Genomic DNA, 20,200 nt, shown 5'->3' on the forward strand with positions numbered 1-20,200 from the left:
AGCTATGAAGCTTGCTTTAGAAGAATGGATGTACCTCCTCAAAGGAGCCCTTTTTCCTGTAACAGTTTTCACAGGCCATAAAATGTATTATATCTCCAATCTGCTCAGTACTTGAATCCTTGACAAGCTCATTGATCTTTATTTTTTATGCATTTCAATATTCATATTACATTCAGGTCTGGGGGATAAGAAGCAGATGCCTTGTCTCGTCCCTTTGATATCTTTCAAGATTCTGAAATATATCAGAATTGTCCTATTTTGGATCCTTATTGTTTTCCAGCCATGTCCACTGTTATTCCTCCTTGGGTAAAACACTTATCCCACCTAAACTTAAAAAAAAGACTACTCCAGGGGGGTAAATGTATTAACTTCTGATTTTTACAAATCACTGCACTTCAGCGAGTTTGCAGTGAAATTTAAAGAGGCAATGGCTGTAAAGGCATTGTTTTGCCTTTAAAGCCATTTTACCTATTGAATACTGATACCATATAGTCACCACAGGAACCAGGATTTAGATGTCCATGTTACTTAAATATAAAATAAAACATTTTGACAAGTAATGGATTTATTTAAAATGTATGTATCATTTCTTAATATGGCTGAATAGGGAACTAGTTCTGGCCTCTGAACTCCCTGCATAACCCAGGCTGGCACATTTCACACCAAAGACGTAAAGTTCACAGAAGAATTTTGGGTGTGGACCTCTCTGAACAATTGTTCTGTCAATCCTCATCTGTTGACATCAGCATTAAAACATCCTCCCTGCATTCCCCGTGATCACACTAAATCAATATGTATATTAGATATATGGAAGAACAAATGAAGGATGGAAAAGCACTAGATAGCATTATGGGAAAGTAATATTTGCATTTCAGATAATATGTCTCTGTTACTCTTACCTTCAGATTCTAACTGTTTTAGTTGCTGGGAGGTGTGCAGAAAGTAGGACCTTAGTAAGATAAAAGCAATGATCACAGGCACTGTAGCCAAGAAGATGTAAGGTTCCAGTATGGAAACCACTGCTATTGCCCCAATCACAATAAGAACCAACTGGAAAGAGAAAAGACAGAATGTTACAGGAGACAACATCATTACGTGTTTTATTTAAACTGAGGGCACTGATGTAGATTAGGGTTTCATGATGATGTCACAGTTAAAAGTCTGTGGTATGTGTGTTCCTGCTCTGTGTCCATACTATGATGTATATTTACTAAAATGCAGGTTTGAAAAAGTGGAGATGTTTCCTATAGCAACCAATCAGATTCTAGCTATCATTTATTTAGTGCATTCTACAAAATGACAGCTAGAATCTGATTGTTTGCTGTAGGCAACATCTCCACTTTTTCAAACCCGCAGTTTGGTAAATATACCCCTATGTGTATGGAAAGACAACACATGCATTCAAAAGACACTAACAGTAAAACATGTTTATATGAAGTTTATAGTTTTGGAGATGTGACATCTTACCATGCTTTAAAAGCTGCGATTGCACGGCTACATTGCTTTTTATAATAGCTAGTCTATCTAGCCCTTTGCAAGTCTATGCTCATTTCTACTACATGGAATATGCTGGAGGTATATGAACTGAGAGAAGGATATTTCTTTTTCACACAAATAGCTGTAGAAAGTAATGTTATTCTCGCAAAGCAATGATATGCACATCTCAGGATATAAATATTAAACTTCTAGCTCGCTTTCCTGTTGCTTTACATCAGTAACGCCAGTCCTCAAGCTCCCCAAACCGTTCAAATACTAAGGATATCCATCTTAGAACACAGATGGTTAGATAAAAATCCTACCAAAAAGGACAGTTTCAATGGCAAGTTGAATTAGAGTATGAAAGAGGGAGAATTTGTGTGTGCAATATATAGCCAGTATTATACAAGTCATTCCAGTCCATGAGTATGTGTTTGCGATTTTACCTACTGTGCTTTATGTTCAATAGGTAGAATTAATTTTTATGTATCTTAGTTTTTTACGTTGTCGATAATAAAAATTAGAAGTACAAATACTTTTTAAAATATTTTCACATCTAACCTTTCCTTTATAATCTAAATAAATCTCCTCTAGAAACACAAACTCAAAGGCTAAATGAAAAAATAGAATATTAAAAAACACCAACTAAGCACTCTCATTTTTATTGGTTTTCACTGCTATACATAGGACACCACAAGCTGTCAGGTTACTAATTCCAAACTAAGCATACTGGAATTAAGCTGGGTACAAACCTATGCAATTATCGCGCAGATCACACAACTCACAACCATTTGGTCAGATACTGCAAGAGTGTGTACATTGTATCGTACCAAAACACATCACATCTGTTGAGTTAGCTTTATAAACCGTCTAAAAATCCTAATCAGCGATAGTTTTTAGTGTTTATGGACTGACGACCGGCAGTGTAGACAGATATCTGTAGAGTGTACAGAGTCACGATCTTCTCAGCAGATGGTTATAACAGATGTAGATCTCAGATCTAAAGGTAAATAGTGTAGGTGTGTACGTATGAATCAGCATGCTCATCAAGACTTTCAATTGTTGGTGAAATCATTGCAGACAACACAGGTGTGTGCCCAGCTTTACATGCAGCTGTCATTAGCAGCAAGAAAAGAGCAACAACCCCTGAGGAATGCAGATGAGGAAATCAGTAGTTTCTGGAAGGCCAGACTAGAAAGTTATTAAACTTATAATACAATATTTCACCCACCTGTATGAAGTCAAATATTGTCAGTGGAAGTAAATCATCTAATATAGCTGTATCCTTTGAAAATCTGTTAAGGATCCGCCCTGTAATTTACCAAAGACACTGATTCATTAAACACACTGTTTAGTACTGCAATCCCTATGCAACATGCAAACAATGTGTTTACAGAAGACCTTCTTATGTAATATAAAATGTCCATTTTAAAAGCAACTAAGCACAAAAATCCTTATCAGTGTTGTATGAGATACACACATATTTCACACAAAATACTGCAAAAGCTTTAATACATGCACTTAGTCTCCCGCATAGACTATTGCAATCCCCTCCTTACTGGTCTTCCTCCGACCAGACTTTCACCCCTACAATATATTTTGTAGGGCTGGACTTTGCAGCAGCTAGACTAATTTTATCAAATCAAATCTAAAACACTTCTACTAACATACAAAGCCATTAACAAAACTGCACTAATATACAGTTCTTCCCTTGTCTCAAAATATCTTCTAACTTCACCCTCTTCACTCTGCCCAAGAATTGTGTCTCTCATCCACACTCTGCTCTCATTCCCAATATCCTCATCATCATCATCACCATTTATTTCTATAGCGCCACTGATTCCGCAGCGCTGTACAGAGAACTCACTCACATCAGTCCCTGCCCCATTGGAGCTTACAGTCTAAATTCCCTAACACACACACACACAGACAGGGTGAGAGAGAGAGAGAGAGAGAGAGAGAGAGAGAGAGACTAGGGTCAATATGATAGCAGCCAATTAACCTACCAGTATGTTTTTGGAGTATAGTATTTTTTTTTTTTGGGAGGGGGGGGGGGGGGGGGGGTGGGCTGCACCCACTCTTACAACAATACTTTTCACTTGCCAAAAAAACTTCAAATACTCCCTGAAAGCTCAACTTTTAAGGCAAGCTTACCAAATTTCTGAGCCACATTCTTAACCGCCCTAGTCTCTTCTACCTAATTACCACCACATTACGCAGGTCATGCAAGCTTACATTTATTCTCCTCCTATATTAAAATACCCTCTGACCCCCGACTGTATCACTTAGCCCTATTAAGCACTTTTTCCTATTTTTATCTGGCAGCACCAATATACAGTAACCTAATTGTAAATATTATTATTATTATTATTATTATTAATAATAATAATAATAATAATAATAATAATGCATTGTGAAAAGGTGAAGTGATTGAGTATTTCCTCTCCTTGCATCACAAACCATAGACAAATCCAACAGATTTGTGTTAGCTTGGAGACTGCAAACATGTTACTTAGTCCTAGTTCACTAAAAAGAAAGGTTTGTTTTAGAATTGGTATTTATTAAGGAGTGTCTCGCTGCCCTGTAATGGATTTATTTGCTCTTTATCAATGCATGTATCAGGTGCACATTATGTCCCTCCTTCATGCATGTAATAAATAAGTGAAAAGATCCGAACAACATACAAATAATGAATAGTGCAGAATTTAGGAAATAATAAATACCTGAATATTTACAAGGCTTTCCAATAACAAATAAAGGATAGAGCACAGATTCCATAGGCCATAGAACAGATTGTTTCCCAAGAGAGGAAAAGAAAAAGAAAGAATCACAGAGTCAGAAGCAACGATCTGCATATAGGATTTGTATCCGCATACTCCGGCAACTAATAAACATACCAGCTCTCATAGTATTAAAAGTGGACATCGGGGCATGAAGAACTGCATGTAGCATTTTCTGGTGTAACACTTTGGAAGCGGATATAAGACAGTGCACAAGAGGTAAACCACGGAAGATCCCCATTGCCAGTAGGGAGTCAGCCACGCCAACATAAATGTAAAATACATAGTAAGAACTAGTTGAGGTCACAATTACTGCTGCTTTTGAGGAGTCATTCCCATTAGTTGTCCTATTGTTCTCAGGATTCTTTCTAAATAAACGAAAATAAGAAATGTCTTAGGAGATCCACTTTAAGTAACACAATATTTATGTAGATGACAATATGATATAATGTCTATTCTTCTATATATTAATTATGAAGAGTTTTAACTGCATTGGTGATGATTAGTACTTGTCATCGGGACTTTCTTGGAAATACATAGTAGAATGGGTTTGTCTATCTGCTTTGCATTGACTGTGGGGGAAGTACATTTCCAAGCAAAACAAAAACATTGTTCTTTTAACAACAGTGGGTGTCATTTACTTCACATATGACCCATATGGTGGCAGCATGTAGCCCCTAGGCATCAAGCTGCCCACTACTGCTTTTGTCAAATTGGCAAATTTGGATACATTCCATTTTGTATTGGCAGACATTTTAACCATTGCTTTTTAGTGAATATGTACTGAAAATAAAGTGAAAATATTTTTAATATAAAAATTAGAATATTTTCACTCTAGTTACCACAATTGCCATACATTTTGATGTTTAAAGGATTCTTTAGATAAAGAAGAGTATACTTACGCAATGATAAGTATCAGGCCAACTAGCGAAGCAGTAACCTACAAACCAGGACAACACATTCATTAAAATTCATTCATATTGAGATATAGAATGTATATTTTTTGATTACTTATCATCAATGAATGTTGCTCACAAATAAGTGTGTTTAATCTTGCATTTTTCATTTGTGTTTTTGTGTGTTCATGCAAATTCTAATACAAGTTTTATAACAGAGGGATAATCATCAGCCTGAAGGAGATTAAAGGTTTCGGATCAAGTCTGGTAAAGGCTCTGACACATAAAGGGGAAAGAAAAAGGGGCATGATCTGCTCATAAATATCTTGTGAATTTCTGAAATTCCTTTTTGATCCTGTGCAAGTTTCTCGCCGTCCCATCCCCAATGTGTTGTGGTTTTGGCAGTATCTTTTGGTGCAGGAGGGTTTTTTGTTTTTATCTTGGTCAGTTCTGTTGTTTGCTGGTTGATGAGCACTTTGGGTGTTGATGCTAGTTTGTGGTAGATGGTGAGTGCTGTCTATCAGGTCTGTGGGCCTTGTGTTGCAGGGGTTCCGGGTGCCAGTCCCTGTGGTGGTGTGGTTGATGCATGGTTCCTGATTGGATATTGCACCCTCTATTTTGTGGGTTTGGTGAGTTGTGTTGTAGCTGGAAAGCATTGGCAGCCAGAGGCCAGTACCTGATGGGTGCACAGCTATTCAGCTGAAGAGTACACATCCTTTTGTAGTGCCAAGCTTTAGATTTGGTTACAGGCATCATCAATGCGGTTTGTGGATGTGGTATATCAACCTAAGATGGGATACAGGTTCTTTAAGCTTGTGGTGGATGGATATCTGGTAATTTTAAGGGTGCGTTCCTGGAAGGAAAACATCCCCCAGTTGATTTATACCAAGAGGGTGGGTGACCCTCATTGTGGTTGCCACAGAATTAAAGTACTGAAGGTTACCTGCTGGTATTAGCGCTGCTTGAGAGAGAGGTGCAAGTCTAAAGCGCCTCTGGTCTTCACCAGGGACCCCTGCAAGGGGATTTGGAATTTGCTGCTGGAGGCGCAATGTAACAGAGTGTAGAGGGTGGTCAGACAGGCCAATTCGGTAACGTTCAGACAGCGAAGATGCACCAGGGAAATCCAGAAGAGTGGTCAAAGGCAAGCTAAGTCAATATGTTTCGCAGGGAGATCCAAGTCACAAACAGCAGGGTCAAACACAGAAAGGCAATCAGAACCAGGGATAATCAGAAGCAGGACAGGAGCAAGCCAAAGTCATACACTGAAGATCAAAACACAGGCATTAGGAAATAATGCTTGAGCGGGGGGACCCAATACACTGGCTTCAGTATGGTGCCACAGATCTCCTTAAGCAAGCTGTGGATACTGCTGATTAGTGCCAGCGGGGATGCCGCCGGAGCTTCCTGTAGCATATATGGGGTTTAGCCCCTTTGAATTGCTGTATGGCATGCAGGGGCTCACTGGGCTGGGGGGAAGTGGGGCATCTGCCCCCTGGGCCGCTCCCATAGTAAGTTATTTTGGGCTGGGTCACTGGGCCACTTGCATTTTTTTTTTCCTTTAAAATAGGCTGCTGAGTCAAGTCTTGCTAAAGTTTACCAGCGCACCCCTGATGGCAGGCAGCCAAGGGGCATTTTGGATGTTCTCAAGGAGGGCTGGGAGCAACAGAGTCCAAAAGAACCCAATGTGATCCAATTTGTGTCCCAGTTATCTGACAGGTAAGGGAAGATCACCCCGTTGGTACAACATATGCATGATGCAAAACATGAGGCAAAACAAAAAAAGATATCTCTTGCCGATAAGTCAGCTGTAATTAGTGCTTTCCAACCAGGTGACAAAATTCTTGTCCTGATACCCACACAAGAGAGTAAACTCTTCACACATTTGCAGGGTACACAGGCTGTGGGGTCTGTTAATTATAAAGTCAGGCAGGAAGGCAGGAGAAAACCTATTCAGACATATAATGTCAATTTGCTGAAACCAAGTCATGATAGGGAGGAGCCACAAGCCACGTTGGTAAACACAGTTGTGCAGGAAAACAAAGTTTCCATAGGGGACGATCTGTCGCCAGTGCGGAGACGAAATACTGAGGAAATGGTTAAGAGAAACCTTTATGTGAACCCGGAGAGAAGGAAGTAACCGAAGTTTATAGGTGACAGCATTCAAAACTTGAGTAATAGGAAAGGGTCCAATGTAACGAGGTGCAAATTTGATAGACAGCACTTTAAGTTTAAGATTCCGAGTGGAAAGCCACACCTTATCCCCAATGTGAAGTATAGGAATGTTTTTCCGGTGGCGGTCCGCAAAGTGCTTATAACGGTCCAGTGTCTGTTGTAACTTGATTCGCACCTGAGACCAGATCTGAGAATATGGTATGATATAGACCTGTCGCACACCGCTCTCCGGGTATCGCCACCTGAGTCTCAGCAAACATATCGTCACCTAAAGTCTCCTCATTATGCATGCTGTCAGCAGCAGTCTGCACCTGTGCTTGCTTCACCCGTGTTATCTGGCCTATCTACCCATTGGTCAAGACTCCTTTATAAGGCTCCTCCCCTCACCTTCTCACTGCTAGTTCTATGAGTCTTCACCTGGTCTGAAACAGCTTCCTTCTCTCCGTTGTATTTACCCCTGCTATCTACTCTGCATATACCGCTGACCTCCGCTGGTCCATTCTACTTTCATGCGATAATAACTGTGGTTCACCATCTGCGGCATAACCTGGATACCGCTGATCTCTGCTCACCTGTTCCACTCGTTAGTGGTAATTGCTGTGATCAACACCCGCTATCTACTCTGCATGCACCGCTGACCTCCGCTGATCCGTTTCACTCCCATGTGGTAATTGCTGTGGTTCATCGCTTGCTGCATATCTTGGACACCGCTGATCTCTGCCTACATGTTCCACTCCTTATTGGTAATCACTGGGATCATCGTCTGCTACCTACTCAACATGTACCGTTGACCTGAGTGATCCGTCCACCCTCCAAGTGGTAATAGCTGTGGTTCATCATCTACTGTATATCGCTGATCTCTGCCCTGCCACCTCCTCGTGGATTACTCTGTTCGGGCACTGCATCTCCTCCTCTCTGGTGTTCTACTAAGGACTCATGTAGCTGCCCTTCACTGGGTTTACTCCTCAGTGTCAAATTGCCTCTTAAAGCCACCTCTCTGTTCTGTTTCACTGGGAACTTCCCTAGAGGGCTGCGACCTACAGGGTGGAAGCCGCTAAAGCCCAAATCTCCTTGCGGGGATCCCTGGTGAATACCTTCCAATCTGTTAGACTCCGTGCCTCCGGGGGAGTCTAGCAAATATCAGCTGAGACAGCAGGATCTCACTCATCCTTCGTGTACAAAACCTCACAAGACCAAATCTTGAGCCGCCGATACCGTAGAGTCAGGTAGATCTGAATAAGTGGGAAATACCGGGTGTCTTCCAAATAATGTAAAAAAGGTGACATACCCGTAGATTTGTGTAGATGATTATTATGAGAGAATTCTGCTCAAGGAAGGAATTCACTCCAGGAAGATTGTTGTTCGGAGCAGAAACATTGAATATAAGATTTGAAATCCCAGTTGACCTGTTCAGTTTGGCCATTCGTCTGTGGATGGTATCCTGAGGAAAACTTTAGATTGATTCCTAAAAGTTTGCAAAAGGCTCTACAAAAGCTAGAAACAAACTGCACCTCATGGTCAGAGATGATTTCCTGGGTCCAACCATGCAGATGAAAAATGTTGATCAGGCAGTCTCAAGATAGGGACCGTGGAAAAAGCGTATTTGATAGCCCTAAATGCGAAAAACTGTCTCTTTGGGCCAAGACTTGACTTGACCTCCCTTACGGGTCAGGGAGGTGATGGGAGAAATGAGAGTGGAGAATCCCTGAATGAATTGTTGGTAGTAATTTGTGAAGCCAATAAAGCGCTGAGTGGCCTTTAGTCTTACCGGCTGGGCCCAGTCGAGGATAGCTTTCACATTACCTGGGTCCATTTGGAGACCAAACCTGGACACAATGTAACTCAGAAAGGGCACTTTTTCAATATAAGTGATGTTCCCATAGGCGGAATAGCACCTCCTTAACATGTTCGTGGTGAGAAGACAGATCCTGTGAGAATTTTAGGATATCATCTAAATAGACAACTACTGACTGATACAGAAGATCCCGGAAGATTTCATTGACAAATTCTTGGAATACTGCAGGAGCATTACAAAGCCATGACAAGGTACTCGTAATGACCATCCCTGGTGTTGAATGCCGTTTTCTATTCATCCCCTCTCCTTATTCTGATTAAATTGTTGGCCCCTCTAAAATGCAATTTCGTGAAGATTTCAGCTCCACAGATACGGTCGAACAGTTCGGGAATAAGGGGTAGAGGGCACCGGTTGTTGACAGTGATGGCATTGAGTTTGCGAGTGTCAATGCATGGTCTTAGAGACCCGTCTTTTTTCTTGACAAAGAAGAATCCCGCGCCAGCGGGAGAGGAAAACTTATGAATAAATCCCCATTTGAGATTCTCAGAGATGTGTTCAGTCTCTGGAAATGACAAAGGAAATACTCTTCCCCGAGGGAAACTCTTGCCTGGTACCAGATCAATGGGGCAGTCCCAGGAACGATGTGGACAAAGAGATTCCGCAGCCACTTTGCTGAAAACATTGAGGAAGTCGGAGTAGACCTTGGGAAGAAGTGTCTGAGAAGTAGTAGATTCAAGGGAATAACAGGATTACAGGATGTGACTGGTGTCAAACAACGTGACCTGCAGAGAGGACCCCAAGAGATAACCTGAGCATGTTACCAATCGAATTGTGGAGAATGTGTTCTCAGCCAGGGCAGACCCAAAATAATATTTTTGGATTTGCAGAAGAACCAGGAAACGTATCCATTCAGAACGGAGAGCTCCTGCCAACAGCCGCACCGGACTGGTGATGCAGGAAATAGAGCCATTAGAGACTCAGTTTCCATCAACTGCTGTGAGTGCGAATGGCTGTGGCAATGGTGTAGTAGATAAATGGAGCTGAGAGACCAAACTGGAAGATATGAAGTTCCCCGCGGATCCCGAATCCAGAAAGACAGACAATGATTGAGGACCATCAGCGGAAAGGAGAGTAATAGGCATGAGAAACTCAGATTCTTTCTGGGAACAGGGAGAAACGGATTGGGATCCTAGGCTACCCTACCATCGCCTAGGAGGTTGCGTTTCCCAGCCTCTTGGGGCATACAGGGAGAAGGTGACCAGGTTCCTCACAGCTGAGACATAGCCGATTCTTCATCCGTCTATCCTGTTTTTCAGGAGACAATCGTGAACGGTCAATTTGCATGGGTTCCTCAGTGGGTAGTGCTGGGGTTTGAAATTGAGGTGCTAGACATGGGAAGGAGCGGCGGCCATGATCTCGTTCTTGTGTGCGTTCACAGTGGCGAATATCCACTTTAACACATTAGGAAATCAAATCGTCCAATTTGGAAGGAAGATCGTGTGATGCAAAATCATCTTTAATTGGGTCATTCAGACCTTGCCAGAAGGTAGCAATAAGAGCCCTGTCATTCCAACAGAGTTCGGATGCTAAAGTCTGGAATTGTGCCGCATACTGACCAGCAGAGAGAGTACCTTGGCGCAGGCTTAGAAGACCAGTGGCTGTAGAAGACACACGGCCAGGCTCATCAAAAACCTTGCAGAAACTTTCAATAAAAGTTGCAGAATTCCGGAGCAGCAGGTCATCACGTTCCCACAAGGGTGATGCCCAAGCGATGGCTTGGCCCGAAAGGAGGGAAGTAATGTAAGCCACTTTGGTTCTGTCTGATGAGAAATTCTCTGGTGCCAGTTCGAATTGTATAGAGCACTGGTTGAGGAATCCACGGCACTTTTTAGGATACCGTCACATTTTTCCGGAGAAGGTACGCGCAACCCTCGGATGCTGGTATAGCTGGCATGCACTGTGGCGGCAGAGATGGTTACCGTTTCGGTAGGAGCAATATGGTGCACTGACAGTGAACCCTGAAGAGAGTCCAGGCGGAAGACCACCCACTGAATACATTGCAAGAGCTGGGCCTGATTCATCTCTTGCCGATCTACACGTTGGGTCAGGTGTAGAAGAAGGTCCCGGCCAGAGTATTCTGTCACGTTAATGACACAATAGATGCTACTGACTGGTATTAGCGCAACTAAACAAGGAGGTGCGGAGTCTAATGCACCCCCAGTGTTCAAAAGGGACCCCCGCAAGGAGGTTTGGACTTGGCTGCGTGAGGTGCGCAGGTTGCGGTTCTCCAGGTTAGTTACCAGTGCAATGGAAGAAGTGCAAGGATGGTCGTGCAGTCCAGGTCAGATACCAAACAATGGTGCGGTACAGGGAGGATCCAGGAGAATAGTCAGGGACGAGCTAGAAGTCAGAATCCAGATAGGGGGCAGTAACGCAGCGCAGGACAAGAGAATGGTCAGAAACAAGCCAGGAGTCAGGAACCAGATAACAAAAACAGGAACAGGGTAACAGGAGGCAGGAACCCTGGAGCTTGTGAACCAATACTCTGGCACCAAACTGAGGTAAGGAAGTGATTAATGCAGTGGTGGCCTGTGTCTGATAGGATGGTTCTGATTTTGGCGGTCAGATGCACCTAACCGCCGATGAACAGAAGGGGAAGCGTCCTGTTGCCTAGCAACATGACGCGACCTTGTAACGCATGTGCGCATAGTGTCAGGCCGAACCCGGATGTATGTCCAATTGGCAGGCAATGGGACGCTGCCCCTACAGAGGTACAGGCGTCCATCACCGGCACCTATGGACAGTGCGGGGACGGCGCCTGACAGTGGGAGAATTGGGATTCTTTACTGAAAATGTCTGCTGTAACCACCGCTGAAACTGTTTAAGCCATTCTGACAACTGCCAGTAAACAGTGAAATGGTTCAGCCAAGCAAAAAATAGTAAACAATGTCAATAAAGCAAGTCAAAGAGTGTTTCGCATCCATCAAGAACAGCAGAATGTCATCTGCATATAAAGCAATAGCGTCAACGATCCCCCGAATAGGAAGACCTCAAATACTCAGAAGTGCACAAATCAAACATTCCAATGACTCTATAGCAGTGCGAATAATGCTGAGACAATTGACACCCTTGTCAAGTTCCCCGTCCCCGACCAAACATGGTCATAGTGCAGTCAGTGGCAGGAGCAGAAAATAGTAATTTAATCCACTGAATAAAGTATTTATCCAGTCAGAATTGCCGCAAAACCTCCCATAAGTAAACCCACTCAACCAAATCAAAGGTTTTGCAGCATCCAGAGACACCATCACTGCCCGCACCTAAGCCCCCTGGGTCATCTGGAGATGAGTAAACAAACAACGCACATTAGCAGTTGTAAATTTGCCCAGCATAAAAACCCTGTCTGGTACGAGTGCACTGTTTGAGTAATCACAGCATTCAGTCTAGTAACAAGAATTTTGGCCAAGATCTTGACATCAGTACCAAACAATGATATAGGTTGATAGGAGTCCAGAAAAATGCTTGGGTAATAAATTTAATCGCACTTCCGACATTGAAGGCGGGAGAGTGCCCAAGTATACCAGCTGTGTATAATTGTCCAGTAAATCTTTCAAATTAGGATTTGGAAATGACGCAATTGCCAAATCCAATTCTTCCACAGTAAGAGAGACATTCAAAAAATCTAGAGACTAGGAAGCTTAATAGTGTCTAGAAAGGTGGTAAGGTGAATGCCAGTGTAGGACACCATGGACTCATATAAGTCTTTATAATAGTGTAGGAAAGTCTTAGCTATATCTTCACCCTTAAAGTGTTTAATATTATGTTGTCTATTATAGCTGGGATGGTTCTACTGATCAAATCATCCCTGGCCAGACAGGCCATATAACTCCCTCCCAAGTCCACCTCAGAATACTGTATATATTTATAGAATAAGATTCTGCACCTGGACTTGTCGAACAAATCAGACGCCGACCAGATTTGCTAGGCGTGAAGCCATTAAAACCTATCCGCCCTGAAATGTAATGAAATTTATAAACACTCCAGGTCTGCAGTTCTTCCCCAATTCGTCCTCTTCCTGTCTGTCTGTTAAAGGTTTAAATTTCAGCAACTTGTTTAATGCGTATGCCCCTGATAAACACTTTAAAGGCGTCCCAGAGAATAGGCCAGTTGTTGTCACTTAAATAACCTTCCCATTATAAATTAAGTCAGAACCTGCACCCATGGAATTTAATCAGACTGGATTTAATTTCCAGAATTGTATCCCCTTATCCACAGCAATGTCTACAGTGACTATCACCGGGGAGTGATCTGATATCTCCCTAACTAGGTAAACTACACCTAATATCAGGAGAGCCAATCTATAAGATATAAGTATTAGGTCTATTCAAGGCATTGTGTGATATGTAGTAGAGTGGCATGAAAACTGCCCGGCATGTGGGTGTTGTAGCTAGATGACTTAGCAAAAAAGTCCTTCTACTTGCATATCAAATGAATGCTAGTGGTGCTGAACTTTCACAAAATGCAAAGGGATAAAATCAGACAACTCCCCCCTGGTTTAACCATGCGGCTTGGCCAAAACCTCAGGCAAATGGCACACATTGGGTGCAGTTTCAGTTTTCAGACCACAGGATAGTGCAATCAGCAGTTTGATCAGGAAACCGCATCCATTGTGTGGCAGTTTGCAAATAACATACAAATCCACCCGTAGTAGATCTCCCTTTCACAATGGTATATAAAATATCCGCACAATGACTAAGATAACACCCTTTAATGTGATCATTGTAGACATGCAATCTTTTCATAATGGAACAAAGGTGGCGTATACTAGTGCAAATATGCACTGACCTATATACCCATTCTTTAATGTCACAGCATGTGTGGTCAACTTTAAACCATGAACACAAACGTCTAATTGGTTATGTTTTTAAGTTGTTAGTAAATAACCTTAAAAGACTATGATAAAGTAAACCAATGCATGTTTTCAACTTGTATGTTAGATCTTTACATACCTCTGCTAAGAAAATGACTAGGACAAGAATAAGGATAAAGATTAAACTCTTGTGAGCAGTAACATATCTGAAATAAGTGTTCCATGTTGTAGTCGGTGTTGCACTGTCTGTATCATCTAAGAAACACTCCTGTAAAGAAAGACAAGTATAGCATGGTTAGCTACTGTTAATGTGCATTTCAAAGCGTAAAACCAATGTATTAGTATATAGTGAGAAAAATACAAATACAATTTCTTGGTGTCTTTTAGCTCTGTACCAATCACAGCAGTTAGGTAATCAAATCCAAAGCAGCTCACTTTCACAAGAATTTAAATCTACAATTATCAGGAAATTAATAAGTACTCGGAATAACTAAAATGTATTGTTCTTCTATTACAGAAGAATCTTGATTTCCAGGTTAATCTATTCTAAAAGGGAGAGGCTAGATGATCAGAAAGCCTGACAGGTCAATTACAGTACTTGGTAAATAAAGCAAGCATTGAAGGAAAAATGCACAGTTATGAGTGCAAAGGCAATGAGATATAATATTATTGTTGCACTTGTGTCCAAAACGGGGCAGTTCAAATGTTAATTTGAAAAGTGCTTCATAAGAGAGGCTAAATAAAGCTTACCTGCTTGCTGGTAATAGCAACAACTGAACAAAGAGTACATTACCAGAAAAGTAAACCACAATGAAGAACAGTATATATGCACTTAAATGAGTATTGTAGTGAATTTTTGGCACAATCAGTACAAACAAATGCTGATGTCACTACACAGCTTCCCTTGCTCAGTGACTAGCTCAAATTAATTACTTAATGATATATGGGAAGGCTTTGAAGGGTAGAATTTCTCCACTTTATTTCTCAAGCAACCCCACCCAAGCTAAGGTCTGGCCAGACAGCTGCTCAAGGGTGCCTGATGGTATGGGGTTTCTCAGTAAGTGGCACAAATATAATTATATATCTAATTTCAAGTATGCATTCATGTAATGCAATAAATATTAGAATGCACTGAGTAACCATAGAATATAGCACATTGGCTCCTTCCATTCTGTGACATCAACAAATATTTTAAATTGACTCCTCCAATTTCGGGGTGGTCGTAGAAGATATATACATGTGGCACAAGAATAACCTGGGCTAGCCCTGCCTCAATATCATGCACAGGTGAGTTAACTATTTGATTTGTTCTGTATTTATCTGAACTGTTTCCACTGAAGATGATCTTTAAAACATGACATGCTCCAAATACTGAAGATGGGAGTTTAGAAGCTATGGTGTGACGTGTGAACCTATCACAAAACCCAGTTCTTGTGGTTGTTCTTTTTGTTGGCCAGCTCCTTCTATAACTTGGTGTTACCCTCTTTTGCACGAAGTTGTATATAGTTACACCTTTACTATTATTATTATTATGTTTTATTCTTCTAAGTCTAATGTTGCCCACATAGGTAGATCTGGTCATTTAGCCTTTGAAAAATTGCAGATGGGTCCACTTTGCCAACACACTGAGGGCTAAATTCGACCGATTATGCCTGATCATCCAGATCCAAGCAGTGCAGTCACCTAAAGACCATATAAATGCACTTTACAGTTAACCAATCAAATATTCAGCTCTGACCAAAATCCAACCAATTGGGCCATCATTTTGGGCCCACACATAGAAAATTCATTGTGGATTAAAACAACCAAAGTGATCAACCAGATCTGGCAATGTGTTAACAGAAATTATGGAATCAGCAATAAACCTACCTTCAAATCTTCTTCATTAATTTCTTCACTTATTTCCATGACACTGTCTTGTGAAGAACGTCTGCTGTAAATATCTAACTCTGGTGATAATTTGGATTGAGGAGCCATTGATAGTTTCCTAAATGCTGCACTTCCTCTTCTGTAAGCGCTCTGACTTTGGGAAACAGATGTACCAGTCATTAGGTTCAATACAGATTGCCTTCTTCGACCTTGAAATGATAGACCTGTGTTGAGAATGTTACTCCTTGGGAGGATAGCTTCCCCTTGTTCTGAATCTGGAACTAAGGAGAGTTTTCTTTCCTCCGGTTCTGTGTTAGACTCTTCTTCAATACCACCCATTTGTGGCTGACCTTTCTGCTTGATAGAAAATTTTCTACTCGATTTCCGAGCATTAATAATGGAGTTCTTTCTCTTATCGATAAACTCTGCAGTTTGCTTGAATGACTTATTTCTGACTTCATTTCTGACTACTGGGTCACTCTCAATGGAGAATCGCCTCAAGGTCTCTGTTAATATTGAGTTTCTTCTCTCTGCACTGAAGTGGTCAAATGAATCAAATCCCATTAGTTGTGAGCTGAAGTCGGGACGTTGATCTTGAAGTTCTGCAAATGTTCCATAAAAATAACAGCTGCCTTCATGCAGCAATAGTATTTTGTCAGCTTTTCTAAGCTGTTCCAGCTTTGAGGTAACTAGAATTCTGGTCTTGTTGACCATCAATTTACAAATACAGCTAAAATAAACAAGAAACAGCTATTTTCATAATTTGTACAAAGCATGAAGGCATTTACACTTTAAAATGTGAATACATTTGTGTTCGCATCTATATATGAAATAGACTTGGATATGTAATATTGCCAATGTCTGAAAACTGCACAGTTGAACAACACTGGTTTACTTTTCTAGTGCCATAATTCAGGCCTTCTATTGAGGACTTTGCAAGTCATAAGATAGATAAGGTTGAGTTTAAGAGAATGCATACAACACCTTTTTACAAGAATGAATAAAATGCAAAATTAGGACCGGAAGGTTATGTACTGCATCAATAGTTTTTCTTCAAAATCCTTATGAATGTATCATCCAATAATTTATCAGGAAAATAGACACATGCGTACAGTTCAAGTTGGTTGGTGGAGGATAAAGCATGATAACAGGAAAACTCCACCTCTGTATGACTAATTACACTTATATCTATTATACACCAATGTTCCTTTTATTTGAAAATTGAATACTCTAGCTTCACAAATTGTTTCACAAGCACCTCTTCTATCTGTTAGCATACCCTGGCGCACGCACGCACACACACGCACACACACACATACACACACACACACACACACACACACACACACACACACACACACACGCACACGCACACGCACACACTTCCCCAATAACGAGTTGCACTGAGATTTGACCTTTGAAAAATCAGTTCTCCACCCTTGGCCTACACATCCTATTTATCTACATATACAAAACAAAAAACAGATACAGTATGAGCGAGATTAGACAGCGTATGTGGTTTCCAGTTCAGGAAACCAATTAATTATGTTACATCCAAGAACAACCCAAATCTGGCTTCACACCAGGAAACTGGCATGATTATCAAACATACCGAGGTCAGTGCAAGATACTTGTTGTCAGGTATATCATTAGATTTGTTGTGTAAACTTAAAAAATAATGTGCTGCGCCCAACACCTCTTCAAATCTGATCATTAGTTTAATAATAATTTTATATATTCAAAGAATAATACAGAGCAATACTGCTTAACTCTATCTTGAACTATATGTTATATATCAGGCTGGTAATTTATAACATCAATATTTTCTTTCCAAACAACACAGAGTAAGAGACTCAATAAAGAAAGGCTGAAGAAGTAAAAAATAAATACATTAGTAAATAAAACATTTTGGGTTGTAGCCTTTATGTTTCTAGTATCTCCTATACACCTACCAAAATGACAAGAATGCAAGATAAATCTACCTTAGGAAAAAAAAGCTACGAAGCAAAATGATTGACTACAATACATCACTGGGGTTTTGCATGGTATAGAAACATATTAAACTAGGCTGGGCTGCTTGGTTAGTAAATTAGTTAGCCTTGGTTAGTTAGTAGGAACTTATGGACTGGGGTGGTGCAATGTTTGGTCCATGGTTTTAAAACTCTTCAAAAAATAGTTGTGTAGAGGAATCTGTAATGCAGAACAAGAAAAGGACAGATGTAATGTAATGTTTGCTATGGATCAGAGTCCAATGGAAGGTCAGTTGAAGACAACTTCCTTTTCAATTCAAATTATTGACATTAGGGTTTTTTAACTTTGCTGACAGGTTGAAGTCTGGCAGCAGCAGCACCTGTCATGTACAGAAATGTCCCTGCCATTTATTAAAAGAAAAAGTCCTAGGGCTAGATTTACTAAGCTGCGGGTTTGAAAAAGTGGGGATGTTGCCTATAGCAACCAATCAGATTATAGCTGTCTTATTGTAGAAAGTACTAAATAAGTGAAAGCTAGAATCTGATTGGTTGCTATAGGCAACATCCCCACTTTTTCAAACCCGCAGCTTAGTAAATCTAGCCCCTAGTCTTTTTTTGCACTTTGTAGCAGAGATAGAGGGGGAATGTATATATTGCAGTCTGTTAGTGCTCTCAACCAGTGCAATAAACCCAAGTCCAAATACCTATTCCACATCCACCCCCATTCATACAACTCACACATTATATATAGTTTGGTGAGTGAGAGAAATTGTATCAGAGCCAAAAAAGAGTTTTTGGAATCATTAATAAGCAGAATGGTTTGTGATTGGCTGGTTCACAACTACACTGCAATCTACAAAGTACGGAACTATTTTCCTTGTTGCTTTTGTTCTAAGTGTGCTGTCAGCAGCAAATGATCCTGGACACATACATACGTTTCAAATATTTCCTTTTCTGTAAACAAGTCAAGGTAACTAAATGGAGAATCCAGTAGGTAGAGGTCAGCATCTTTGTACACGGCTCTAGAGAAATAAACAGAAATACAAGTTCTGTTACCTGGGTAGTTGACAAATCCATAGAAAAAGATTGTAATCGCATAAGGAATTGGACTTTCCTTTACCAATTGCATGACTTAAAATAATATTATGTCATAATTAATAAATTTTAGCAAACATTCTTGTTTCTATTGAACCTAACACCTCTGTTACACTTTGCCTTCACTAATCTCTCCACTCCATGTCCTTTGTAAACTGAGGTCTCAGTATTCTCTACTTAACTTCTTTTCTTTGAAATCAGTTATTTGTGTCTCAGGAATAAACTAGCCATCAGTTTACAAGCAATCCTAACTACATATCACCTTTCATTTTGTATCAACTGGAGATGATCAAACCCACCGAGTTCAATTGCAAGATCAGCTCAAGCTACACAGAAGTTGTCCGTCATCTCTAATGATATAAACATATCCGTCTACTTTATGTGTACAACTGTCTAGTCCCCATCACAATCAATGTATTCTACTGTATATGTAACCTTTTTGATGAGTGCCATTATAAATGACATACACAGGAAGATTATCTATACCATAGGATGCTGCATTATAATTACAATGGATTTGCAGTGTGACATTTATGCAAAGAATCCAGCAATCCAATTCTGTCATAAGATATGCTCCTGGAATCTCCAGAAATAAGCAATCAAAGCCTTACCTTGCAAGGGAGATTCTTGCCCGCTGGCCTCCACTCAGTGTTATTCCTCCTTCCCCTAGAACGGTATCATCTTTATCTGGAAACTTTCCAATCTCCTATAAAAAACGATTATATAATCAGACACAATCAAACATTCAGTCAAGTTAAACATTAGTTCATACTGTATATAAACATAGTTTTTAAAATATGAAACCAGGATAATTGATTAATAATTTGTTTTCCATTGAAACCACAAACATTGCAAGCCTTCAAATCAATTATTATAATGCTGAAATATGTATATTTGATATGTGGCATTGTACTCTTATTGTGAATAGCTTAGGAAGGAATACATTTTTTCTTAAGATAGGTTTATATGTTACTGTACATGACAATTGGGATTTCTCTTAGGCTCAGGTTATTCTATGAATGTTAGATTATTTTTTTGTCCTACATGACAGATACAGCAATGATAGTTGTTGTTACATTATACTTTCCATTATGTCAATGTAGTACCAACCTTACACATTGCTAGATTTGTACTTCCATTTACGACAGACTTGTTTCTGATTCAAATAGAGACAAATGTGTAGACTGGAGAAACAACTATTATTGAAGCACTTTCATAGTAGGCAAAATGACATCCATTCTACAAACTACATAGCAAAATGATCAGTATTCAGTATAAAG

At 40.4% G+C, this 20,200-nt stretch overlaps 1 protein-coding gene across 2 annotated transcripts in view; it reads right to left on the reverse strand.

Annotated features, from left to right (window-relative positions):
• Nucleotides 1-20,200, reverse strand: part of CFTR (CF transmembrane conductance regulator) — a 140,858-nt gene that overhangs the window by 30,669 nt on the left and 89,989 nt on the right. For both annotated transcript variants that reach the window (XM_075208975.1, XM_075208974.1), the window contains exons 12-19: nt 19,532-19,626; nt 18,761-18,847; nt 15,856-16,585; nt 14,126-14,254; nt 5,159-5,196; nt 4,374-4,624; nt 2,708-2,787; nt 900-1,050 (exon numbers count right to left, since the gene is read on the reverse strand). In XM_075208975.1, the coding sequence (XP_075065076.1) occupies nt 900-1,050; nt 2,708-2,787; nt 4,374-4,624; nt 5,159-5,196; nt 14,126-14,254; nt 15,856-16,585; nt 18,761-18,847; nt 19,532-19,626 (1,561 nt within the window). The remainder of the gene's footprint in view (nt 1-899; nt 1,051-2,707; nt 2,788-4,373; nt 4,625-5,158; nt 5,197-14,125; nt 14,255-15,855; nt 16,586-18,760; nt 18,848-19,531; nt 19,627-20,200) is intronic.

The sequence above is a fragment of the Mixophyes fleayi genome, chromosome 4 (genome assembly GCF_038048845.1).
Source record: "Mixophyes fleayi isolate aMixFle1 chromosome 4, aMixFle1.hap1, whole genome shotgun sequence".
Taxonomy (NCBI): domain Eukaryota; kingdom Metazoa; phylum Chordata; class Amphibia; order Anura; family Limnodynastidae; genus Mixophyes; species Mixophyes fleayi.